The following is a 27,790-nucleotide window of genomic DNA, read 5'->3' on the forward strand; positions in this document are numbered from 1 at the left end:
AACTTGGATTGTATAAAAACAACTTTCTGATAATGCATTGCTTTATTTTTTGGTATTAAGTCATGCTGGTATTTAGTATGGGAATGGGGAACTTAATGCTACGTTGGGATTTGCAGAGGACCCTATGATCAGTTTGGATACCATCATTACAGAACGGTAACTGCCATTCCTTGGTGGCAAATTTAAAATAATTCTCTGTTCTGTAGATGTCAGAAAGTTGTTGGTCAGAATACTTTTTTTCTTTTTTTTTTTAACTAAAATATTTTACAGTACTTTAAATATGCAGTAGTCTTTACACAGCAGTCTAAAACTCTGAATATTCAGGGTACCGTTTGTTGTATTATGTCTGTAGGTTTCTAATTCATTTTTGTTCACAGGGGCCCTTGTTGTCCTGGGCAAGTCTCATAAATTTAGATTCAATCACCCTGCAGAAGCTGCTGTCTTAAGGCAAAGAAGATCAGTAAGTTCTAAGGATCTGCATTTTTCTTTTCTAATTCTCCACTGATTTCCTGATTCTTATTGATTTCCTTTTATTTTCCATCTAAAAAGGGTGCCTGAGAAAGGTAATATTTCTTAACATTATCAAGTTTGCTGACTTCATTTCCTGCACCTAATGGCCTATAGTAACATAAGCTTTGTTGGAGGACACCGTTTCTTCATTCAGATGCACTTATCAAATGAAGATGCAGATCCCTTGAATAATTTAGCGTTTCCTGTTACTAGTCATAACTACAGTGGGATCGAATCCTAAAGGCAGAAGACTGCTGTGAAGAAGCCAATTTAGAGTCTTTCCATTTTTGATAATTCTCTGAATTACTCCCTATATGCTGTCTTTTCACCATCCTTAATAAGACGTACTAACAGAAATGGAAAATTTTCAGGATTAAGTGTTTGAGTGTTGTTAGGCCAGAAGACTTTTAATTCTTACATACACTGGAAATAGATTAAATATTTATTGTTACAGTAACCACAAGAACTGACTGCTGCAGGATACTATTTGCTCAGCTATTTAAATATCTCCCTCTCCCCCTAAAGAAAGAAAAAGTAGATTTTCTGATTTTAAGACATAATCATATAAATGATACTGGCAATAAACTTCCTTTTAAAACAGTATTTTACATACTGACATTTTGTACTCTCTACTGTCCTTTTGTACTCCCTTCTGTGGCTGAGATAAAAGGCTTAACTTCAATTTGCCTTCATCCTTTATTTCTTGATTAATACAACATGCACTACATTAAAGTAGAGTTGCAAGAATTGGCGTCCTCAGTAACCAATTCTTAACAACTTTACAGACTACTAAAGACTAAGCAGAACTGTAAGTGTGATTGTAAGCTCACTTGGGAGATGTTATTATGCATATGCTGCATATTATACAGCATGGCATGCAGCACTTAACAGCAACAGTATGACTGATATGTTGGAACTTCCTGGATTGCTGTGATATATTTTTTTTTCCTCTCTGTTCTTATATGCTTAGATTAATGATGTCCCACCTATTTTGAGCTGTGGAGCTTTGGACTGGCTCAACTTAGATGGAAGTCACACTCATTCTACTCATTATATCCTTTCTTCTCTTCAAAAGTAAGTTTGAAAATATAAAACAAAGCTATTTCTCCTTTGATATAACATCAGAAACAAGGACTTTGTTCAGGTGTAACTGAATTGTACATAGAGTAAGTCCAATCATGTTTTCAACTGGTCAGAACCAAATAAAACTGTCCAGGAAAATGCATTAGCTAAATTACCAATTTAAAAATGTTAGGATATTCAACCAGTACACTTCAAGAAATATTTATTGATGCACAATGAATATTAACGTGCAATTAAGAAAATGCTTTGATTGAGACTGTCAGGCAGTCTTAATTCAGTTCACTTGCACATGTGTATTATGTTTTTTTTGTTTACAAGCTAATCTATAATTTTTGCAATATTCTTCAGTGCACAAAAGGACTTTCTCAAACTGAATCACTTTATCCAATGTGATTATCAATTCACTTTTCCTGCTAATTTGTTTTGAAAATAAGATTTGTTTGATTTATAAATTCCCTGTAGTCCAAGTAATATCAATCTCTTCATCTCAGAGGGCAATTGAGAGTTATTGTTTTTTTTTTTAAACTGAGGTGTAAATAAGGCATAGGCTGCTTCCAAAGTGTTGAAGAGCTGCTCACATCCACAACATCTAGTGTATGCTTTTCTTGAGAGAGGCTTTCTGAAAGGAAAGTATTGGTGTGGTAAAGACAGTGGTAATAGATTCAGATATATCAGGGAAATGAATTAAGATACCTCCTGTATTTTGGTGTGTAATATTGTAAGAGTGTAGGAGAACTAAATGTAATTGGGTTCTTTTTCTTTTTTAATTTCTCTCAGCCTGGCACATTCAATTGACCTGTCAAAGGCAAGAAACAGCCATCTTCTCATTCATATCTGTTGATAGTTCTGCTTCTTGCTAGTGTGTTTTTGTGTGGTTACATACTGGGAATCTTATCTTTTTCTGGGGAAGTATCTCATCTTGTTTTTATGAGCATAAAATGTTTTCCCTGTTTTGAACATCTCTTCATCCTTCTATTCAAGTGGCTTGCTTTCCACCTTGGGTAGTGTGTTTATATGTGCTCTCTTTAACTTACCTAATCTCTGCACTTATTTTTTTCATTTGCTGCAGTGGTATTTTCTGTACAAAATGGTATTTGATATTTATTTCTTTCAGTTAAATTTTAAAAAGCCATGTAAGAATAACAGCTTTTCTAATTATCTCAGAAGTAGATACCATAGATACCACGCCAATCATTACATGGGTTTAAACATCAGCAGTGGAGCATTTGTTATAGAACTAGGTCCTAGATACACATACAGAAATCTGAAAGTCTTGTAAACAGCTTAGCAAAGCATTGCACTTATTTTGCCCTTTTTAACCTGACAAAACTAAAGAATAGTTCTGATTGTTTTTTTCAGACTCTGTTCAAGTAACAGGTTCTTTTGTGTTGATCAGATTTTCAACTGTTTGGACAGGGCTACACATATTACATAATATAACTTTACCTGAGACTTATCCCAAGTGTTTCAAATGATTACTTCACTAAAAATTAGAAACATTACTGTATTGCCTTCATGAATGTCCATCTATTAGAGAATTAAGCTGTAGCCTATGTCTAAATTAATTTTCTTTCACTTGATGTAATCCAATGATATTTTTTTCCCTTGAGTAATTCTTTCGGCAAAGGCAAGCTGAATTGATGCACTTGGTCTTCCCTTAAAATAACCAGCAAGCCCCTCTCTGTTTGGACAAATAGTTGTGCTCATGGAGGGAGTTATGATTAAGAAATACAGCCTAGGATCAGTAATATGAGAATAAAGTGAGGTAAAAAGTCATTCAAAATGTCTGGCCTTTGCAAAGTCAATGTCAAGTACTAAAAATGTGAGGTACGTTATAAACACTAATATAGCACTCAATGAACTACACAGTGTGCTTATTTGCTGAAGCAGTAAAAAAAAAAAAAATCCACCTAGCCCAGTGTCTTGTCTCAGTCAGGGAGGTACTTAGAGGAATTATAAAAGAATGGGGTAAGCTGTATGTGTATTTCGCAGAAACACACACACTCTTAATAGTTCATATATGCTTTCCCAGCTGCTACCAGTCTGCATCTTAGAACATTCTTATACTCAAAATGATAACATCATCTCTGTGTTTAAAGTATTCAGTGAAGTTTTCTTGCCTTCTCTTTGAACATCTTTGTAATTTCCTACTTTTATATTTACAGTAAAAAATGTACAAACTGTAAAGAAAAAAAGTGTTCTCCAGAAATAAGGTAAGATACGTCTAAATCATGCTGAATATTTTGGTCCCTCTAGCTTTGCCTTTCTCTTACTCTACACTGATTTCCTCCAGAAGAAGCAAACTAGGCTCTAAGCTTTAATTTGACTTTATCACAAACAAGAATCTCTACTTGCAGCTTAATCATAGGCATGTAGCCCATATTTTAAAACCACAACTACAGTGGGATTTACAATAAATTTGATATCAGTATGAGGTACTGTAAATACTCATTAGTATATCAGAATTTCTTTAGGCTAATTGAGTTCTCTGCTGGTGAGAAGAAAATGGCTCTATGGAAGAGTCCTAACAAGAAGTCCTAGCATACAACATGGTCAATTCATACAAAGCAGGATGACAGTTATGCACAAAAATCTTTCTGAAATTGTTGGGCTTCTGTGCATTTAGAAATCTTTCATCAGCAACTGATGGTATTTTGGTTTCTTCTGGAGTTTTTATTTCAGAATATATGGACATACATTTTATTATAATCATTACTTAAAATCTCATCTCCTGTGCTGCCAGTAATATTACAATATTTTGCTCATCTGCTTTCATTGGATTGAATTACCAATTCAAGCTCTAAATATATTTTCAAAAACGGTAGAGAACAAATTTTTACTGTTAAGCCCAAATATTTAAACTTTAAGCATGAAAATTTCCTTGAAAAATGATAGGATTTGTTGTACTTGTTCCTTGTCTGCTTGCTCGTATACCCTACTTGTAAGAGCCCCTGTGCTGCATGTTTTTGATGCTCGCTGTCAGCAAGCAATCACATGGAAAGTTGTGGCTGGCAACAATGATCAAATGACAGCATCACCACATAATAGTAGATAATAAAGTTGGAAAATGTCTTCTCCTGAAAATACAAGACAAAAGCAAAACATAAGAATGTGGGAAAGGAAAGGACAGGAAAGAGTATCTCTAAATAAAGCATTTGATACTGGGGAGCACAACAGAACTTTCATGCTACTGTGGTACACTTAAAATGTCCTCTTGTTCTTGTAAAAATAATGTCAGTGTTCTTACTAACACTTGAGAATTTCCAAGTGCCCTACAAATACAAGTTAAAAAAGTCTTTTGCAACCCTTACTCAAATATATTTCACAAAGAAATTCACTGTCAATAACAGTAGCTCCACAACTTGCAGCAAAATAGTGCAAATTTTAAAATACTGGTTTAGCAGGGGAACTGGTTCTATATATAGCGGAAATCATAACGGGAAAATCTGTGATAGATTGTAGTTACAGCTGAATTGGAATTTAACAATGCAGCAGTGACCTTTAATCAAGTGTGTCTGTCTCTTGTGCAACTTCTTGTCAAAGACAGGACTGCTTTAGAAGCATATTTAAAGGACTGCCTTAACTGAGTCGTTACTTTTCTGTTGGTTTGGGGGGATTAAGTGAAGCAAAAAGAAGTTTCTTTGTGAGAGAGCTAAAAAATGAAACAAAACAAACCTGTAAGCAAACCTGCTAACTGAAAATCTGAGTGATATTTTATCTGGTGGTGACTTTACTTAAAGGGGATTCTTCTGTGCATATTTCTAAATGTCCCTTATTTCCTAAGATTTCTGACTGCTGGCAGTTGTTACTGATTTCTCATTTCCATCTCCTGACCCTCACCACCCAACTTTTGCTTTGAATTGTGTGAGCAGCATTGCTTCAGAGCTCCTTCATGATTCTTCCCTTTGCTTTAGGGAAGGAGGAGAGAGAGGTCTGAGCCACAGTGATAGGCAGAAGCAAATGCACACAGTCTTTGCCAGTCCTGTGCTGTGTGATGCTTGCTGCTGTGTGATGCTGAGGCCCTGCGGGAAGGGCCCTGGGTTGGACACGTGTAGAGGGAGGAGGAGAGGACGGAGCAAGGGGGGAATGTGTATCAGAGGATAGGCTGTAACCCTGACTTGTGATTGCTCTCAGTGCTGGGATTTGCAAATGTGCAAAATGCCTTGCCAATATCTTTTTTGTCTGCTTTATTATTAACTCTTCTTTCTCTGGAAAAAATCATCAGTAAAAAGAAAAAAAGACTTGACTCTGTCAGGCAGACAGAGAAGGATGGATGTGCTAACCTGACTGATGATCTGACTGATTTCTTTAGGAAAATGGCAAATCTCAGCTTTTAGCAAGTATTCCTTGCTTTTTCTTTTTTTTCTTTTTTTCCCCCCCCCACTTGAGTTTCTCTAGCTGAGCCTTAAGATTTTGTTGCAGAAAGCATTCTGCCTCAGCACAGAGCTATCGCTGCCATAGTTACTGAAAGCTGCATTATGCTGTAGGAGCCGCCAGCCTCTGCAACAGCAGTGGTGGAAGTGTTTGGGGAAGAGGGGAGGAGAATTGCAGAATAGGATCCCGGAGAGCTGATGACAAAACAGGCTGGAAAAAATGTGGATTTACAGATGGTTCATTTAGCATGCGTCATGCAAACTTTGTGGAGAGAAAAATGAGGCGGAAAAGCAATCCAGCAATATGGGTATAATATGAAGATTTTCTCAGTAATTTCTTATCCTTATTTTAAGATTATTGTCTTTCTGTTGTAATTTTAATTCCTGTTTTTAAAGGTTTACTTGGAGGGAGGGGTAACTGTTGACACTTCTTGATGCATTTGGTATACCTAGAAATCTGCATGCTTTTGTGAAATATTATGCAGTGTTGCATTTATTTTTAATGCTGAATGCCAAATCCTGTGAAATAAGGATTTTGTTACCTTTGTCTTGATATCGGCAAAAATGAAACTGTTTGTCTTATGTTTATCCTGGGGTTATATAGCTAGAGCTAAACTGAGGGAAGGTTGCTGTGGGAAGGAAGGAATACAAGCAATAGCAGAAATGTATCTGTGCTTGATTCCTGTTTCATAGGATTCTTTTATTCCAAGTCTACATTTAATGTATATATTATATAAATATATATATAATATTATATATTATATGTATATAGTTATATAGTACATATTAGTTAAGATATTTTAAAGAAATGGCTGGTTTTGTCTATTTCAGAATGTTATATTCTTATGTTAATTTAATTGATATTTGTCTTTATTTTAGCCACTCAAATATCTGTTACAAAAGCTCTTTTTAAAATTGTGCACTGGGTGATTTAGCCCCTAAGTGGGCGTGAATCTGTTATTTTCTTTTGGGGCTACTGTCATCTCATTTTTGAGTTTAATTTATGGTATGATTTCTATAAACTATCAAGGACGTGTTGACATGACAAAGCGTATTCAACAGCAGAAAGGGAGCATTCTCAATTCATGGTTTTGGTATCAGCAGTTCCTGAGATAGATCTGTATCTCCAGCCCAAACCAGCCAGTCATTTTGCTCTCGTGGTCAGTATCTCACAAGCAGAAGAAAAGCATTCCCTCTTCTGCCATAATACCTGTGTTATGTAAGTGACTGTGCATGAATTTTCATAATCTTTTTCTCTTGCTTGAGAAAGCTATTTTTAAAAAGCAACTTTGTAAAAAGCTTTGATGTTCAATCTCCTGTATTCAGAGCTGTCCTTACTACCCTGACTGGCTTTTGTTTTGTACTGTTAAAAATTAGGAGATAGGAGATGAGGCAAAAAGGCATTGAAATAGCAGCAGAACTGCAATTTATGCATGTACCCTCAGCAGTGGTGAGACAGTCAACCTGCCTTTTATTACAGAAATTTTCACCACGCATAGAGAATTGTATCCATCAGCTACCTCACCAAAACGAGGTAGCAATAGTACCGTTATGGTTGCTGTAATGTTTCTTTTCCAAGATTTAAAGCAAAGTATGGCTATGCCTGTGTACTCTCTGCCCTTATGGGGTGTAGTTCATCATGTAGAGCTGTAAGCAATAACACTCGTTTGGCCTGCATTGTGTTCTGCTTTATGTGCAAACATGTGCAAACATGTGCTTGTTGGAAAAGATCTTACAGTTTCATGTTAGATCAGCAAAAAGCTATTAACATCGCCATGAGGGAATATGCTAGTGCTGCTGAGAACAGCAAACACCACACTTCTGTGTCCATTGTTTGCACTGCTTATTCTTCAGCTCATTATAATATATGGCTGGGAGTTGGTTTCAGCATTGTTGGAAAGTATGAGCCTGTTACCCTCTCCCAGATGTAAACAGATGTTACTTAACTACCTCTGCAAGCATTTTTTGAGATCTTAGAACATAACACATCTTTCTAAAAGAAATTGTATCTAGTTTTAGTAAGTAGATGCAGAACAAGAATTCTGCTCTTTTGTTAACAAACTCTGCTTTTCAGCATTATTGGCCATAACTTATTCTATTTCCTCAGTCTTGTATAGAATACTGTTGATAATGTTAAACAAATAGAGTTAATCTGTTCTAATACTGAGCTTTCTGATGTTTGATGTGGTTAATGGATCCTCCTCGCTCCTCCTGGATGAATGTACTTTGTTTCTTTTGCGTGTGTCTCAAACTAAGTGACTTTTGCAAGGTCATGCACATGTAGTCTCAGATTTTCCAGATGTGTTACCATCATAGAAATCAGAGCTTATGTATGTCAGCAAAACAGTCTATTCCACCATAAGTATTTTGCAGAGACTTTACATTTACAATTGCTGTTAACGTTTATTACTTTAATGCATTTGCAAGAGGAGGCTTCAGCTGACATAGAAGCTCTCTTGAGCTAAGAAGTGCTTAAGTAGTCCTTGCCCTGAAGACCTTGCACTGTAAGTGCATGGAAGCACAGAGGTGATATAACTGCTCCAAAATCATTGCGATTGTCTATCTCAGAGCAGTAGCAGCATAATAACCTCCAGATTATATTGCTGCTCCATTACATTTCCCTTGGAAAATATGTAACGTAACCTGGAAGCCTCATTTGTGGAAAGCCTCCATCAAAGTTACAGTTAAAACCATGGGAGCTCTTCTGAAATGAGACCCTTTGGATTTTGTTTCATACTCAAAAAGTGATTCTTCCTTAGTTAACCAGCCTATCTTTAACCTCTGAGTTTGTCCCCCAGTAGCTGATGTCACTAAAAACAACTGAAAAGCTTGGGTATGAAATGGCCATAGGAGCCTTTCAGTGCAGCAATGAAGTGTCTATTTAAACCTACTTCAGGTGAATAAGAAACCAGGGAATCCAGTCCTATTTCCTGGAATTCAATCACCATTTATTAAATAGAAATAAGTACACATCACAGACTGTTGAAATTTTAGCAGTCAAGTCAAATACAAATGGATCTTGGAGATCCCTATTGTAATTTGTTTCTGTAAGTCTCAAATAGACTCAAAAAATTAGAAAATGGAAGGGACAAAAACTTACTCATTGCTTGCATCATGTAAGGTAACTGAACAGAACATGCTCCTCTTCTGTTATTCTCTTCAGCATTACAGTTATATAAACATAAAAACAAACTGAATTCTGTTTTTCTCAGGTGAATGAAAGAGGGTCAGTAATATTTTCAATTACTGAGAATCTTAAGTTGTTTATATAGTCAGGTTTTCCTGCTGCTTCCTAGGAAAGTGAAAATGGATATTCAATCTAGAGGGACTCCATCAGATGCGTGGACTTTAGCTGCTTAATCGCTACACCTGCTTTGTCTGCTAATCTGTACGTAAAATTGTTGCTATAGAAATAGCTGCTTCAAACACATGCCTGTGGTTGTAGATAGAGATTACAAATAAATCCTGATGTAGCAAAGTTCAGAGGCTGGTTGACTTGGATTGGTAATGATTTTACGAACAACATGACATTTGGTGCACACACAAGAAGCAGGCCACTTGGAGGGACTGCATGGAGTTGTTTACAGAATAGTTAACTTTTCTGATCACCGTTCTACTCCAGATACAGACACAGCAACCTGTAGTAGTTGCATACAAGAGAGAGTTGGGTGACTGAGTTCTTTCCTTGGTGCTGCTGGAGACCTTCAATGTAATCTCAGCAATTCCCATATTTCTTCCCGGATTTAAGATTTTTGATCTATAAGGAAAAAAAAAGATTTTCATTTCTATTTCTGTTTATTTTTTTTAAGTACTTGAGTGAAAAACATCCTATATTGTGATCATTAACCTATAAAACATAAACACCACTCTCCCATCTTATTTCACCTTTGGAAACAAAATGACAAGTGATGTTTTTTAAATTATTTCTATTGTTTTTTTTCTGGTGATGGAATTTTCAGTTTCACTATAACAATTTTCATGGTGAAAACTGGCATTTCTGACACTTCCAGGACTGTGGTCTACTGTGATGTGCATATACTCTCTACCATCATGAGTTCTTTGTGTAATGCACCCTTAATGAACAAAGCAATATCCTAAACGTTGTCTTTCTTTAGTAAGTTTTCTTTCTTTAGTAAGTAAGATGACGTGTTGCATTACAAGTGCTTGGTATTTTTTTCTTGTTTAAATTAATTTAAATTAATTGTCAACATTTCGAACTGCAGAGACATAGATGCTGTGCATGAAGAGTACAAGAAGAAACTGAAAGAGCAGGAAGCTTTCCACAGAAAACAAATCCAACAGCAGCAGCTCTATGTTGAGGATTTAAAGCAGCAGATCCTCAAAGGACAGGTCAAAGCAGAGAGAGAACTGGAAAATGACCAAGCCCTCATCAACCAGCAGATCCTAGAAAGTAAGTACCTGCCTCTCTCTCACTTTTCTTCCATAATTGCATTATTCCATCCTCTTCATGTTTTTGTCCTAGTTAGGCTTTGTATTGTGGTGGAAGTTTTTGTTGTTGTTGTTGTAACTTTGTCGGGTTTTTTTGTTGTTGTTGCTATTGTTTTTTACAGCACAGTAATAATTTTCTCCTATAATCATCTCTCCTTTGAGAACAATTATCAAGCTTTGATTAACTTTGCAGAGCACCAGCAGCACTGTTTAATTAGTTGTACAGGTCTTGACTGGGATAGGCTTACCGCTCCTCCTGTGGCACCGAGCCTCTCATCTCCCCAGTTACTCCCCATCCTGCTTCTCTCTAGTTTTGCTCTGATTATATCTGCAGTACAATTCTCCCTTGCAGCAATATAGACAGAATCTGCTGTAGTATTTTCTACTTTTCTTTCAATATTTCTGTGCTTCATAGAATGGCTTGGATTGAAAGGGACCTTAAAGAACACCTCATTTCAACCCTCCTGCCATGGGCAGAGTTGCCATCCACCAACTATATCAGGCTGCCAGGGCCCCATTCAACCTGGCCTTGAATGCCTTAAGGATGAGGCACCCACAGCTGTCTGGGCAACTTGTTCCAGTGCCTCATCACTCTCTGAGTAAAAAATTTGCTCCTAGGTAAAATATCGATGATGTTGGTTTGACACAAACTTCAGCTGGATGCTAACTATACCATGAAAAGCTTGAAACATTTTGAAATCCCAGAATATCTGAAGGTAAGGGATCTTTCAAAAGCTCAGTGAAGAGGTAGCTCTCTAGCTTCCAAGAATCACTTTGAATTTAGATTTTGTTTATACTGGGTTGTTTGGTTTTTTTTCATCTTAATGGGAGCCTAATTCACTCTGCAAACCTCTGACAAGCCTCTTTTTTCTCAGTTTTTTTCATTTTCCTGGGTTTGTTCTGTGGCCTCTCATTAGTTACTGTCAGCTAGGGAAAGATCTGATTAACCTATGAAGATGTGTTGTGATACATGTTTATAACAGCCTGACTGGGATTAGAAAAGGTACTAAGATGATTCTTGTCCAATCACTGGCATGCCTACTGTTTGCAACGTTGAGAATAGTTCTATGTTCACAATTGCAGAGGATGCTACAAATTCAGAGGTATATTATAATCACTCTAATAAACTGATATGGGATAGCATAGTATAATAAATGATCCTGAGAGCTCAGTCTGTCTCCCTTCAGCACAATAAGGCTGGAAGTGATTTCATCCAAGTCTGTAAGTAGGAACAAGGCACTGGTAGTATGAAATAAAAATGTAGGAAGAAATTCTGTGGTAGAAGCGGAAGTGAGACAAATTAAGATTAAAACTAACATGCAAGTTTTATTTACCCTAAAGATGATTGATAAGTGGTATTGCATTCTCCATTGCTGATTTTATTTTTTAACAAAACTGTATTTAAAAAAAAAAAAGAGGCATGCTATGGTTCAAATAGGAGTTATTTATACCAAGTTCTTATAGCGTTATTCAAGAGTGCTAAAGACAAGATCAGTGAACAGATTTTGAATAGTAAATGCTTTGGCATTAGTAAATAGTAAATTAGCTATGGCAAAAGGTGGAGCCACAGCATATTTGAAGAGGTTTGTTAGCATCAGTGGCTTCTGGCCCTGAGTGATGCTGCTTTGCACAACGACATTTTCAGCAAGACTTGTCCTGATAGGGTTGAACAGCCTCTTAAAGAGTTTGTAGGCGGATTTGGGAACATTTTAAATCTTAAGATGCTTTTGAGCATTGAAGTAGGGTAGATAGAGTGTTCTTCTTGTTGTCTTCTACTGAATGGTCTGATCCAAATTTCTTGATAAGAAGAGTATGTCTATTGCAAAGGCACCATTTCCATTTCACAAAGCCTGCTACTGGTTCCTGAAATAATTTCTGAATGTTTATAGGCTTCCCAGAGCCAAACTTATGCAGTTTACCATCTTTAAAGTATGCCAAACGCAAGGAAGAAATTAAAAGGAAAATTGTGTAGATGGGGAATATCAGGAGACCTGGTGTGTGTAGGCAGTACAGAGCTTCTCCAAAACATCTTTCTTGAAATAGGACAAGTTCTCTGCTCGTCTCTAGTTCCACTGTTCAGATGTGCTCATATGAAGCTTAGCCAGACAAGCAGTTTTTGCAGCCAAATATAATTCTTTGCTTGGCTGCCCACCAGAGTTCTTTTGCCTTATTTGCACCCTCTTTTTCTCAGCGTCTGACAGAGGCAAGTTTGTGAGTAGACATTAATTAGTGTCTTAGAACTTTCAGATCTATTACAGAGACACACTCATCTGCCAAATATTCTGCTTGCTAGAAACATGCTGAAGAGAGCAGATCTGGGAATAAAGAGTTGAGAAAACTCTTCTGTATGTGAAAGTTGTTATTAAGAAATAATAACAGATTATGACTAAAATGCTTTCATTTTATCCATAGGGTAAAGATACTTATCTATAAAGTATCACTACTTCTGTGTGTGTAGCTGCAGACATAAACTGGAGACTCCCTCAGGTGGGAATCACTAACGAAGAATGTTTAATGAGATTTGTAGTTACCAAACTAATGCTGGCAATGCTTATCCGCTAAAGATGGTTATATTTCTTCCATTAGGGAAGCATCCACAGCCACAAAATTCTTTCACGCAGTTTAGCTGTCATGCACAGGGCTCGTGACCATGTCAACAAACTGTTATTGCCTAACTCCATGAATAAGCGACTAAAGGTAGTTCCTCAGTGAGGGACTGCAATTAAGCAGATTGAAGCTAAGCCTAGCCAAAATAGTGTTGCTAGGAAGATTAAAGTGCTTTGAAAAGCATCTGTCCTTTGAGAAATGCTCCATGTATGAAGGAACTTTGAGTGTGGTTTTTATACTGCTTTCTCAGCCAATGATATGTTTTTTTCTTCTGTGCAGCTGAATATGTATATTTTCTTAACAGCATAAACATGAACAAAGTCTTTAATAGAGCAGGTTCTCTTCTTTCTCTTCTACTGCTTCTCTATTGACTGCGAAGATCAGATTCTCCAAATACTTAGAGAAGATTAAGAATGTAAACAGATGTAATATACTCTTATCAAATAAGGCTAATCAATTGGTTTGTTAGAAAAGAATATTTAGCATTTGTGAAATCTGGGGAACATTCATAAAGAGGGAGAATCCAATTCTCTTTGGGAGCAGACTCCTGATTTTATGAAAAAATATATATTGATGGGTGATTATGAGTTTGTATGTGTTCATCCTGACAACTAATGGTTGTGTTGATTTCACTTGTATCCTTGATCTGAGTGTTTTTGAATAATTTCAAGCACTTTACATGCTAACGTGCTCATATTCAAGGTACATGGGTTCCCACCAGGCATTTATGAAGTGTTCTGGAGCAGCTGTAATCACGACAGATAGAAATTTTTGTGGTTGTTGCTTCACCTCAGCCCAGGTACCACACAATGCTTGTGTTGCTTGAGAAATTTCCATCTGGTGGGTTTAGAGAAGCTGGGAAACTGCCCAGCAGGCAGCCACTTGGAAGCTTCCTAGTAGCCTTTTCTTCAACCCACTTAGTAGGTTGCATGCCCATCCACGTACTTGATAGCTGGCAGCAGGCCCCAGATATGATGCACATCCTCACTGCAGTGCAAGGTGATCGAGCTTTCAAGTTTACTGAACATGCCACCACTTTTTTCTGAGCTGAACACAAAGTCCTTTAGCATGAGTTTAATTTCCTCCATTTTCAGCATGTATAGAGAAATGAGGAAATAGTTGTCAGGTGGATTTTTTTTTTTGGTTCATTCAAGTTAATTTTAAAGGAAAGGACATGAGCAAAAATGTGTATAAAGCAGTTTGTCTTACAGCAGCTGTAAAACACTCAAACTCTTTGATGAGGAGTCAGTTACATTTTAATATTGCGTTTTCTTCACTAAACAGTAGGAATTTATTTACCAAAGGCTCATTAGTATGTGTGTTAAATTTTATTTTCTTAATTATCATAGAGGTTAAAAGACTTTGTTCTATCTGCATAGGAATTCTGTTCTTAAATGGGTTCTCAGGCTAATTAAATTAATGAACAATGTTTTTCTATAATTTTTACTTTCTTTCAATCATTGTTTACAGACCAACAGTGGCTTATAAATGAGAGTAACCGACTAGCTGCCCTTCAGCAACAGCAGAGGGAATTTGCAGTGCAAACAGAATCTACGTTGTACGCAGAGGCTGAGGTACAGAGTAGCCTTGCTCTGGAGATCTCCCCTTCACTGCTACAGCAGAACAAGAAGAGACTGGTGCACCTGGAGCTCTTGCGAAGGTGCTCCTTAAAAAAGGCAGAAAGAAACATAAGACGTAAAAAGGTCAAATTCCAGCTGGAAAGGATAGTCAAGAAGCAGAAGTTATTGGAAGCTAAGCAAAACCTAGAGCAGCTGGAAGCTAACTGCTGCCTCAGTGAAGTTCGTGTGAAACAATCCTACATCCCAAATGAAAATATTGCAGGACAGGCCTCTGTGGATCGCCAGTTACAGAAGAGGAGGAGGTCATTGGGTTCGAGTTACTCACTGCAGAGTCAGCATTCATTCTGTAACATCCGTCTGCCCCAGGTACCCAGGTGAGTCAACATCTACCAATAATATTTGACTGAATGTCAAATATTATTTAAATTCATGGTATTTTCGCTGACTACCTATAGTCCAGAATGCCTTTTAGCTTACTTGAAACAGTCCTTAAAACTTGTGATATCACTTAGTATATTGTACGTCACGCTGGAGCTGTTTGCTGCTTTCCTTGGATTTATACAGTGCATTCCCTACTTAGGTCTCTGACATGGTTTTGCTGTTTATTTCTTTCCTCCATCAATCCTCTCTGCACTTTTTATCTCACTGTGATTGCTTACCAGAGCTTGCTCAACTTTGCTCTTGACGCCTTCGTGTTGCTGGTAAATATTTGTTTCTGCGTTATTTTATTGTGATTAGGATCAAATTATTCCTTCAGATTCTTTTACTAGGATGATTCTGCCCTGGACTTTGAAGTTGACTAACCTTCTCAAACAAAATACAGCACTACATAGTACTAAAATGTCAGGGCGATAGCATGTCTATCACAGCAAGGCTCCAGGGGCAGGAAGTGGCTTACGTCCGCAAAGTGAATTTCTTTGACTTAGAACCATCTTCTATTTTTAACTAAAACTTGCAGCTACTTGAAACTGTGGAGATTTAATATCAAGCTGTACAATTTAGCATCGAGGTATTAATTTGTTGTTAAGGTTGTTGCTTCACATGTCATTACTCTTAACTGCAAGATGTTACTAATACGGAAACATTAAGCGTGTTATTTAAGCAAGTATTGGGCTTTATTTCTTCTTTATTTCCACAGCCGTTTGTTGAATGGGGAAACAATCTCAAAGTTATCTACCTCGCCAAATACTGATCAATGCTCTGAAGGCAATACACCAGGGAAGTTTTCATCTGTGGAATACTGTTACAGAAAACTTAAAGACTTTTCCAGGAGTGATGAACTTAATGATGAAAAAGGTATCTCTTTTTTAGTTCAGATGCAGCTATCTGAAAAACAAAAAGTATCTTCATTTGGAAATAAAAAGGAGCAGAAAGGGTCTCTAATGACTCAGCTGTCATGGCTCATATCAATAAAAATGATCAAAAAATGGAAAAGTTGAATGACAGCCGTGGGCAGACTGGATGTCAAAAACAGACCTCTAAAGGCTCCTCTCCTGATCATTATAAGGAGAAAAATGAGCCTGAAACCTTTATTACAGGGACAAGAATGACAAAAACAAAGGTGCTAGGAGATTTAAGTCAGCCTGCAAATAGCTGTCTAGAACAAAACAGAGCTCAGGTGTCCAATAAAAAGACTAGAATGGATATCAATACAAAAGGCCATAGTCCTTCCCCAGAAAATTTTGTTAACAAAATGAAGAAAGCAGTAGTGTATGGAAACCTAGCATCTGCACATCCAAACCAAGCGGCCAAGAATTTGGAGAGAGAGGCACCATCGGACTTAGAAAGTCATGAAAACTCATCGGTGGAACATCAAGAATTTCTGATGGTGGCAACATCAGTTGGAAATCTCACTAAGATGAACACACAGGCACCACTCTCTTATGTTGAAAAAAAATGGCATAGTGCTGAGTTGTTAAGTGCTGGAATGTCTAAAACAGCCACAGATGTGCTCGGGAACTGGCAAGAAGATGAGGAAAATGAGATTTCTGATACTGACAGTACTTACTCTGTGGATTCACTCTCCTGCGCTTATGCAAAAGCTTTCACAGAGAAGCTGAAGCAAGATGATTTCCACAGAAATAAATGTCTTGCCAACCCAGAAGATTCTGAGAGTGATGACAGCCAAATGTCACAAGACTCTCTGGTAGAAAAGGAAAATAAAGCCAAAAAACAAAATAAAAGCCAATTTCAGAAATTAAAGGCCCGCTACCAGCCAGCTAAGCTTTACAAAAGCAGATCTGAACACCGTGTTTCATCTTTAGTGACATCGTATGCATCACATAGGAGACTGGGAGAGGCTGAAAGAAGCTTTTCTCTGGACAGCTTGGGTGATGGAGAAGAGGTGCCAACAGAAGATCCAGTAGAAGAATCCAAATCTGATTCATCTGATGAAGTCCCAGCAGAGATTTTTTGGAAGTTACAAACTCCAAGACCACAAACTGTACAGACTGAAGAAGGCCATGAGTCCAAGATCTGCAACAGAGATGCAGAAGGAACAAATTACAATCTGAAACTGAGTAGTTCTTTCTATTTGGACACTAAGCAACAGCCTGCTTTCAATAATGCTAGCAAGCAGTTTCTGAAGGATGCAAAGGTCTCTTTTGCAGAGCAAGAAAGGTCACTTGATAGAAGACTTTATTATGCAAGTGGAGATCCTTTGCTTACAACTGATGCTTGGTCATCCTATGACTCGAAGGTTGAAATCAGCAGCCCCAGAATAACAGCGCCTTCTTCCCATGAGCATCTAGAATTTCAAGATGCTCGTTTCTATTCTTTGAGCAAGCCAAAAGGTTGGCTGAAGAAAGATGATCTAAAACAGTCAGCTGCTGAAGTTTCTTTTGTTTCTGGCTCTAAGCAGATACACAGCATTACTCGTTTATCACATGATATAAAAGAAATAAACACAAGTTTCTCCTCTGACACAACAGAAGTACCTTTACCTGAAACAACAGCTGCAAGCAGAGGCTTTGAGAGTGAGGAATGTATAAACGCAGATGAAAATTCTTCCTTGGAATCTCAAGATATAACATCCACATTTGTAAGTTCAGTAGGACCAAGCTCTTCTTTTGTTCATATTTCAGTAAAACCTGATTATTATGAACATTCTAGGGCAAATCATCCTGAACAAGAACAAATAAATGAATTATCCACTTACAGATCTACCACTGAATGCACACAAGGATTCAGCTGTTTGGAAAGCTTCTCCACTGCAGACTGCTTGTCACCAATACCCAGTAAAGAGGAGGATTCTTTCCCTACAACTCATCCAGAACTGCTGAAAGATCACAAGCTGAAAAAGCCACCTTTTGTTTCTGTGTTGCCTGTGCACATTTTGGAGAAGAGAAACAGTTGTGTAGAAGCAGATTTAGAAGGCAATTTCCTCAGAACTATTGAAAAAGATGACCTAGATGATGACTGCAGTAACTCAATGATAGAATCAAAGATAACAGATTCAAACACTGGCAGTACATCTGTTGGTGCATCTGCTGCTGGATCTTCTACAGAACTTGCCTATAATGTAGTCTCAACACAGGCTTCAGCGGTAAAACAAGTACATTTTGGAAACTGTGTGCAGCTTTTTCCAAGAAGGGAAATACCAACATGTTGTGATGAAAGTTTTTTTCTCAATGACTTAACAAATAAGAAGTGCTCCCCAGGAAGCACTCAGGAGCATCAGGTGTTGGCTGGACAAGGAGCAGAATCAGCTGTTTTGCAAGGTCTCCTCATGTCTAGGGAGAGTAAATTGGAAGCACTGCAAGATACAGATTATGAACAAATACCTGCAGAAGCAGCAACTGTAAATGCAGATTTTTCCTCACAGAAGGTAGCATATAAATGTAACCCTTTAGTTATTGCTTACAGTGCAACACCAATAGAGATGTGTGAAAAAGAGAAAATCTGTATGGAAACAAGCATAGACAGCCTATCAGAGATTATAGCAGAGGAGCCTTCACTCAGAGAGAAAGAAGAACACGAACCAAAGGATGAAGACTTGTCTTCATTAAATCATTATGAATTTAAAAGCAAACCTGTTTCAAAAAATTACTCCTATGGGCGCTCTCTAGCAGACAGTCCTGTAAGTTGCTTATCCCAGCACATTTCAGAAAATTCTACATTATGCGCTGACAATATAAGAGAAGAAAGCAGTGAAAGCAAAGAACACGGTATGTTGAATTCTCAGGTTGTAGATCAGAAAGAGTTTTCATCCAAATATAAGAACCTACTGGTAAATGAAGTTAGTTATCTCACAGTGAATGTAAGTGGGCAGGACGCTGAGTCCTTCCCTGGTGCTGTTTGTGAGAACACAGGTGATTTGCTCCCAGAATCTAATTCAAGCATATTTTACAAAGCTTCACCAAAAGCTAATTTTTTTCAAAGTGCATCTGAGACTGAAAATTATGATACGCTATTAGAGCATGTTACAGTAGTGAAAGGAGATTGTGATGCTACATCTAATCATAGTGTGGAAGCCAGGGCCACAAAATGTTGTTCTGTCATACATTCCAACTGTCTTTGTACAACGTGCTCTTCAACATCAATAGGGGAGAAGAACAATATGTATAAGGTGACTGACAGTTCTGTGGAATCTGATGCAACCATTCCCTTGGAAACAGAAACAAAGTTCTTAATTGAATCAAGAGAAGAGAAAAAACCCTTTTCTGAATGTGATTGCCCAGAGGACATTTTGCTTCTTGAAGACCATTTTAACTCAGAATTGGGAAGAGTATTTGAATACAACACAGATAAAGTAGGTACTGTTTCTCAAGAGGAGAGTCTGTGTACAGATAAAGAATCCAAGTTTTTAAGAAACCCAGAAGCTGATCCAGAAAAAACTGTGATTCCTTATCAGAATACAAAAGCAAACACTGGAGAAATGACAAAGTTAAACAATAGTGCAAGCAACCTAGAAGAAAATGGAGTGAAAATGAAATCAAGAGAGATAGAAAGTGTACCTGACTGCTTAATAGCCAAAGTCGAAAGTGTAACTGCAGATAGGTGTGGTGAGAATTTTAAAGGCATCGATCTATCTCAGAATCTGAAGAAACCCATTGATATCGTAGATTCTGAGGTTCTGTGTAAGTTTTATACAAATCCGCACCGGACACATGAAGAGACAGAGAAAGATGAATTACAGGTAGTTCGCACCGGTATACAACACACTCAGGAGTCAAAAGTACTCATGCACCCTGATAGCTTTTTTCAAAAAGAGGAAAGTGAGAAAATAATCAGTATTTATTCACCAGAGCTTTCTGTTTCTCCCCAAAGCTCGCCTTCAGATATGCATTCCCACAGAATAGATTTTACTCAGAATGCTCAAGGCTTACCTGATGCTTGTGAAGGGCTTTTGCAGATGAGCAGAACAAGAGAAAATGTGTTTAATACAGAGAATATAGATACTACGGAACGAATCACAGATAGGCAAGGAAATATTTTAGAAAAAAATGAAAATGAAGAAAAAATAGATTCTAGCAATTTAACTGAACATTACATGCCACATTGTTTGCCCCATGAAGACTTTGACCAGAAAAACGAGATTAACGTATGTGAAGTGACTGGGAGTGAAGAACAAATCATCATGACAAACACGGAGGGAATGGTTATTAGGAATCAAGAAGACATGCACACAGATGAAAACGTTCTATTTACTGAAGAATCTCCAGCATCAGATGCACTGCATCAGATGTACTGTAACAGAGATGACAAAGAGGAAATTTTAAATCAGTTCAAGATCCCTGAAAGATACCTTACACCTTCAGGAGTAGGAGAGAATACACTATCAGAAGATGGTTCACAATACCACAGTCCTCTTGAAATGAATGAAGATGGTGGCTCAGAGGACTCTGCTACTGATACAAGAAATACATCTATGGAAGGTATTGATGTGTATGAATATTCAGTTCATGATAATATTAGTAATAGCCAATACAGACTTGAAGAAGAATCTAAAAGTCTTCATATTAAAGAGAACAGCCATGTGTATATGAGTTGTTCAACACAATATCCTGAGCATGGCACTTCAGAGAACATAAGTGTTGTTAGAAGACCTGAAATTTGTGGACTGGATGCTATAGACTCAGGAATTGTTGATGAGAAAGCGCATTTGAAAGCAGTGGACAAAACAGAGAAGCAGATGTTTTTAGAAAACAGGGAGGAGGTAGAACTGATAGTTCTACAAAACCTGAATGAATTATTCCCTGAAAGCAAAGACAGCTGTCATAAGGACAACAGACTAAATGAAATCTTAAGAGAAAGCCAATGGGTGTCTACTAGCTTTTCGACAAATAATGGAGATAACGGCAAACAGCAAAATTCAGCAGCAATGCTGAAGTCTACCAAAAACATCCAAGAAAGTTCAGTTAAAGACTCCCTATGCCCATCTGTAAGTCACCTTTTATGTCTTGAAGTAAGTGATAATTCCCATCTTGTTCAAGATGTTTCCACTGAACTGAAAGGTCACACAAAACCATCTAATGGCAATGTTGGAACTGAAGCTGTTCTTCTGTACTATGAAACATTAATGGAGAATGAGGCCTCTGTTGATAGACCTGTTAAAACAGTCAAAAAAGAGGGAAACAACAAAGCTCATTCTGACAAAATTCAAAGTAAAAATGAAGCTTTCCTGCAAAACACGACCACAAAGGACAGACATGAAGAAGACCTCTTTCTATTTAGAAATGATTATTCTGCATCTGGGCAACCTGTCAATGAGAACAGCTTTTCTATGCCCTGTGGAGTGGACAGTCAGGAACCTGAAATGGTTGAGCTTAAGCAAGGGGCTGAAGGAAATTCATTTTCCTTAGAAGAATTAGACTCTTCTGAAGATATAATTGAGGGTCTTAACTCACATGAAGAACACAGTGTAGATTTAATGATTAACAAAATATCAAAAGACTGCTTTAATTCCACAGAAGGAAAAGATCAAGAGGAAAAGGATACCATAATGCCTGATGAGCTGCTCTTCAATAATTCAAGCCTGCTTTCTCCTTCGGAGAAAGCTGCAAGGGAAGATATGGGGGAAAAAACAAAGCATTCCTTACTGGAAATCTCTTCTCAAAATATATTTCACAACATTAGTACAGCTGAGAGAGAACTTCACTCAGGAAGTTCAACACAATGTGATAACAAAGAGAAATGCTTAAACACAAATTATACTATAACAAGCAGTAATAATGATAATGCAAGGTTTCCTGATATCAAGATATGCCAGAGTGAGCCAAGATGTTATCAGGGACATGAAACTTCCAAGGATTGCTGTGTAGACTATCCAGAGATCACTGTTTCTGAGAGCACTTCGACCCTTTCAGTAAGGTTTCCAAACTACAAGAGGAACTCTTGTACTTCTGAACATTCTGCTGGTCTCCTGAATCACCCAAGATCATTTGCAAATGATTTGATTGACAGCAGTGAAGAGAAATGTAAAAATGATGCTGTTCTCTCTGAAGAAACAAAATACTTTGAAAGTGAATCAACTGTTTTAAGTGCATGTCTAACTTTTCCTGATGTTCCACAAAAAGGAGATGAAAAGGATGATAGTTCTGCAGTTACAGAGGCTATAATAGGTAATAAAATCCCTGAAGAAACTGTGGGAACTAATCAAGTGGGGAAAATAATTCAAGATTCTTTTCAGAACTGCAATGATACTAAAGAAAGTAAGATGCCTGAATACTTAGAACACTACAGTAACGCTTCTAGTGTGACTATACCAGAATCAGGAATGCCCATTTTTCAAAGCGTAGGAAAGACTGGCAGTAAAGAATCAAAGTGTGCTTCATCCTACTTTGCAGAAAATACCCCAACTGATATACTGCTTCAGAACTCCAAAAACGTAAGCGTCTTTAACACTTGTTTACTTGATGACTCAAAATCTCTAACAGTTAGTCAGCTTGAAGTCTCACTTCAAGACACCTTTTTGACTGAGCAAGTATCATCTAGTTCTGCTGATCTGCACTCAGTGAAAGAAGGCTTTCCCCAAGCATTTGCAGAAGTTAATCACCCATCCATGAGAGCATTTTCAGAATCTTCTCCAATTTCAGATATAGACCATGGTGAAACTGGCACGTGCGATAGATTACACACAAGTATATTAAAGCATTCTCCACTTGCTGTTTTACAAATGCAAGACACTCAGTCTGATAAATCTGTGGTATTTGATGAGCCAATACGTGCTTCAGGAATTATTTTACTTTCTCTTGCAAAAGCAAACAAGCACTACCCAGTATCAGACACAAACTCTGCTTCGTATGAGAATTCTGCTGAAGATGTGGATCCTGTTTATGGAAGTAATTGTCAGCAACTTGACAATAATACTGAAGTTGATCAACATCACTGGAGTAAAGTTCCAGCACAGAAAGCTTGCACAGAACATGCAGAGAAAGTGCCAGATGATAGTGAATCTCTGGTATTGTCATCAGTACCTCTCTGGGATACTGGAAGGTCAGCTGTGGTTAAAGAGGGACAGATGAGAAAAATACTTAACAGAAACGAGGAAGAACTGCATTCAAGTACTGAGGCTGAACATTTTGCAGTAAAGAAAAAGCAAGAAAAAACAGTAGATAAAGAGCATCTTGAAATGCAAACTAAGGTATCTTCAAATTTGACAAGTGAATTAACGGTCCCAGAGGTGTTGGAACATCTGTTTCCAGGAGATGTTAATGTAGATCCTGAACACACTTATGATTCACTTGGTCCAGCATATCCCACAAACAGCAGGAGTACTGATCCTAGACAATCGTATCACAGTTTTGAAAAAAGTCCTGAAGATCTGCAAGACAATTGTCAATACATGCCTACGGGTGATAATAACCCAGATAGAACAAATATAGATGATAGAAAAGAGATTTTACTTTGCAAAAATAATGCAGGTTCCAATGTTCATGCTGACAGTTTTTCATTAGCAGGAGATGATATAATGAAATCAGAAAGACTGAAATTTTCTTTAATGAATAATGAAAGTACTCCCTTAAAATTTTTACCAACCATGGTAAACCATGGTTTACCTTCCCAAGAACCCCAACTGGTGCAATTCAGGAGCAGAAGGCCATGTTCTACATCATATGATACAAAGAACAGCAAACCTGAACAGAGACCTTATCTACAAAGTCACAGACTATCAGCTCCAGCCTTAGCTGTGTTCTCTGATTTAGATGATACTTTCAAAGCTTCATCTCTGGCAGATTCCTTGTTATATTCTGCATCTAGATCGCTACAAGATTTAAATATGAGTGTGGAGCCTCCATCGCCAACTGAAGATGATCTTCATCTAATTGAAAGATTTTCAAAGCAGGAATCAAAGAATATTCTGCAGGTTAAATCTAAACCCAGATTTCAGCAAAGAATGACACACACTAAGAAGACTGCCAACTGTGATCCAAAAAATTTACAAAATTATGCAGCAAGGACCCAAAGCAGCCAGTCCCTAAAAGACAGTACTGTACATTCTCCATCATCTTTACTGCCCACAGCTCACAGTTCCGTGGGTGCGAAAGAAAATATCCATTCAAAGAGCAGTTCTGTAGCTCAGTGTAGTGAAGAAGCTGGGTACCAACCAGGAACAGATTTATTTTTGCAAGACAGTAAAGATGCAATGCATTTTAGTTCAAGTGATATCAACCCGTATATTCATCCATGGCAACAAGAAGAATCGTGCAAGATTGGCTGGAAACAGTATGTTTTTGGAAGTGCAAGTGATGTCTCTTACCATCAAATGCCTTTAAACCTGGATAATCGTAAAGTTACGAGATGTTCTAGCGTGGACAATGGACTGAATTCTCAAAATTCTCCTTTTCATTCTCATCTCAGTTCATATGCTACAGCAAAAGTTTTATCAAGCACTTTAAGCAGTATTGAAGGTCTTCAAGGATGGGACAATGCCAGACCAGGCTTTGAATCCACATACTCGAGTGACAGTAACAAGCAGTACAGCAATGTGTCCATTGAAACACTGGAAACTAATCCAGAAAATGACGCTGCTGAACTTAAGAATCCTTCTGCACAACCTGGTAGCTCTTCAGTGCAAGTTGATGAAATTGTATTGTTATATCCATCTGAGTCAGAAAGGTCTTCCAAAAAATCACCAGGGGCTACTTGTGAGCAAGGAACACAAACAGTGGCTACAGCAAGGTATAAAAGGCAGAGAAGACACCAGAGAAGCTACACAGATGTTTCTGCAAGAAGGCAGGAAACAAACAGGGACCTATTTCAGCAACATTCTTCTTGGACAAGTATGCAGAATCTATCCATGCATCTGTCACAGCTTATTCAGAACACTTCTGAGCTGCTGGGAAACCTCTCCCAACAAAATATTATAGATAATGAACAGAATATCAAGATCTACCAAAGAAGAATTGAAAAGGGTGCAAAAGCTACTAGTACTACATCAGACAGCTGCACTCAGACTACAGCAGACATAGGCACTCAAACCGAGATTTTGGAAGAATCTCAAATCAAACATGAAGAAAAACAAGTGCAGACAAAATTAGAAAATGAATTAAGGGCAGCTAAAGCAGCAAACTGCAATTTCAATGGAATCAGTGCAGATACAACAGATAAGGTTCCCAAAAGGAAGGAGAAAACATTCTCTCTGGAAGAAAGACCACAAGAAGGAACAGAGATGAGAAATCTGGGCAACGCTGACTTCCATGACAGTCTTGACAGCATTTTGGAAGATTCCTTTATGTGCCTGCCTCTCTTACACAGAACCTCCACCTCCACCTTAGATTTTCAAAAACCATCGTTAAATGCACAGCAGAATTTTGCTCCTGCTAGTGCCAGAGTTTCATCCATCCCATCCCCTTCAGTGAGTTCAGTGCAAGATGATTCTTCATGCACTGTAGTTAGCAGCCCTACTAGGAGCATCTTTCAATCTCCATCATCTTATGCTCAGGGTAAAAGAAGTGTCAATGAGCTAGAGGTTCCAGCAGAAAGAAAACTTCGTTGCAAAAATACTCTTTTGGTTGACAGGGCCTCTTCCCCTATTCTTACTCTTAGTGCTAGTCCCAAAAGCCAGAACGCTTTTAGTAAGCCTTTCTGCCCTATTAAGGAACCCTTTGGATCTTCCAATGATGCTTCAAGCCCCCTTCACAGTCAGAGAAAGAAAAGATCAGGTCAACATTCCGGCATGGATCCTCACGTGGACAATTTTTCACAGACTGAAACAGACAGTGAATGCAGCATTTCTAGAGACAGCAATGGCATAGGAAATATATCTGGAAGTTGCTTAGATAAAAAAGTGGCCAAAAAGATTTTAGGAAAGGATGATTCAAAAGCCGTGGAACAACAGCACAGACTCACTGTTGGCACGCACACTACAATTTGTGCAAAACGACTATACCACTCCAGCAGCACATTAGAGGTCTCTGGCCATACAGAGTTTTTAACAGATGATGTTAGAGACCCCAGTCCGCTGGCGCGTTCGCTCCGTTGTATGTATGTCAGAGGGGGAGGAAGATCTGTGCTCGGGGGAATCAGAAATGAGAATTATGTTGGGAATTCTGATACTGCTCTGATTCACAACCACTCACTTTCAGATTCTGGCTTACTTTTTAATCCAAAGCGTAGTGCCTCTTGTTCAAGTCAGGCAAATGTTAATGAGTCTTCAGAACCTCTGGCTGGAGCAGCTTCTCTACAATTACACGATTTCTGGAAAAATGAAAACAGTTGTTCTCTTTTCTCTGATTTGAGTGATGCACAAATTTCCTTACAAAATGACAACCCAAATTCTGTCAGTGAAATTGAATGTGACACTGAAATTCCTCTGAAGAAAAGTACTACTTTAGTCAAGCCTTACAGGCCTCGGAGCTACAGTCTTCGTGACTTACCCATACACAACAAGTTTAGCAACTGGTGTGGTGTTAAGGGCAGTCCTCCAGCTTCATCACTCAGCTTGAGTGGCAGTGCAACTGACCTGCACAGTCAGGCAGAAAGTAAGCCTGGAAGCCAACAAGCAGTGGAAACCGAAGGGAAATCCCAGCTTTGGGGCAGCAGAAGCAGAGAGATTGAGAGACTTCAGAGAGAGCGCGCTCAGATCATGTCTGGCATACACCTGGATCTGCACCAGCATCCCCTTACTGTGGAACTGACTGAGGCAAAGCTGAACTACGGCATTGGTGAAACGGACGCACTGCTGAGGGTTCTGCAGAGCGGAACTGCAGATGACCTGATGACGGTTCCAGTAAAGCAGCAGCTCTATGAAAGGTAAATTGCTTGAAGTTGTTCCGTATTAATTATTTTGAATAGATTTCACGTATAGCTTCATGCAACGTAAATAAAGAGCACTTAATCGCTTAGTCACACTGAATGAACAATACGTGAAGAGGTACAGTATTACACTTATATAGTTAAATAATGATTTAAGATGATTTAAGATTTTGGAGTTATTTAAGGAAATTGATGTAAGATTCACCGTAATTCAAATCTAGTATTACCTCATTCTTACAACTTTCAGTCACTATGAGAGAGATCATGTGTTGCCTGGTGACCATGATGGTGTATTACATAGATTTGTTATGATGTAAAAATAATCCATGCATCTTGGTTATGCATCTCATGCTTCTCTGAATAAACACTGCCATAGGAATACTGGAAAATGAATTATGAAAAAAATCTGTGCCCTAAATTCTAGAGATTGGATTATAGAACTGTTTGGGAAGTTGTTGTAACTGAAATGGTTAGGAGGAGCTGCATTTATCTCCTTCCCCCGCTTTCCCTTTCAAAAGCAGTGGCGTTTTAGAATTTCTTTATCTGTCAGTGCATGACTGAAAGGGATATTTATAGGGGAAGTATATTTTATTAGATTCTTAGAAATTTCATACTACAAAGCTACCTAGTATTTAAGACTTCACATTATAAAGGTTAAAAAACAGCCACAGAAATTGTAACTTTGCATTTTGTCACTCTACTTGTGCTTCCCTGACAGACACATGAGGACCATCGAGACCCTGAGGAAGGAGAGAGAAAAAAGGCTGCAAAGATACCAAAGGAGCCGAAGTCTGAGTCCTCAAAAGCATCTGAGTCTGTTGCAGACCCTGGATGCAAGTAACAGGGATCTGGATCTTCCTAGCAGGCGCCGAGAATATCTGCAACAGCTGAGAAGAGATGTGGTGGAAAATACCAGGTAGGGACTCAACCCTCACTCTTGACCCTCTGATCATTAAGTGTTCACGATAGGTGTGCATTCATGGTTCCTGC

At 38.1% G+C, this 27,790-nt stretch overlaps 2 protein-coding genes across 2 annotated transcripts in view; one reads left to right on the top strand and one right to left on the bottom strand.

The window, feature by feature from the left end:
• The window catches only part of STARD9 (StAR related lipid transfer domain containing 9), a 96,433-nt gene that overhangs the window by 61,857 nt on the left and 6,786 nt on the right, over positions 1-27,790 (top strand). The window contains 8 exon segments of the mRNA XM_031553545.1: positions 378-460; positions 1,481-1,584; positions 3,759-3,806; positions 10,190-10,377; positions 14,493-14,976; positions 15,741-15,958; positions 15,961-26,797; positions 27,519-27,716. Coding sequence (XP_031409405.1) covers positions 378-460; positions 1,481-1,584; positions 3,759-3,806; positions 10,190-10,377; positions 14,493-14,976; positions 15,741-15,958; positions 15,961-26,797; positions 27,519-27,716 — 12,160 coding nt within the window.
• The window catches only part of CDAN1 (codanin 1), a 47,012-nt gene continuing 36,044 nt past the window's right edge, over positions 16,823-27,790 (bottom strand). Inside the window, 2 exon segments of the mRNA XM_031553600.1 lie at positions 16,823-17,077; positions 26,143-26,242. The gene's annotated coding sequence lies outside the window, so the exon portion shown is untranslated.

Source organism: Meleagris gallopavo, chromosome 5 (genome assembly GCF_000146605.3).
Source record: "Meleagris gallopavo isolate NT-WF06-2002-E0010 breed Aviagen turkey brand Nicholas breeding stock chromosome 5, Turkey_5.1, whole genome shotgun sequence".
NCBI lineage: Eukaryota > Metazoa > Chordata > Aves > Galliformes > Phasianidae > Meleagris > Meleagris gallopavo.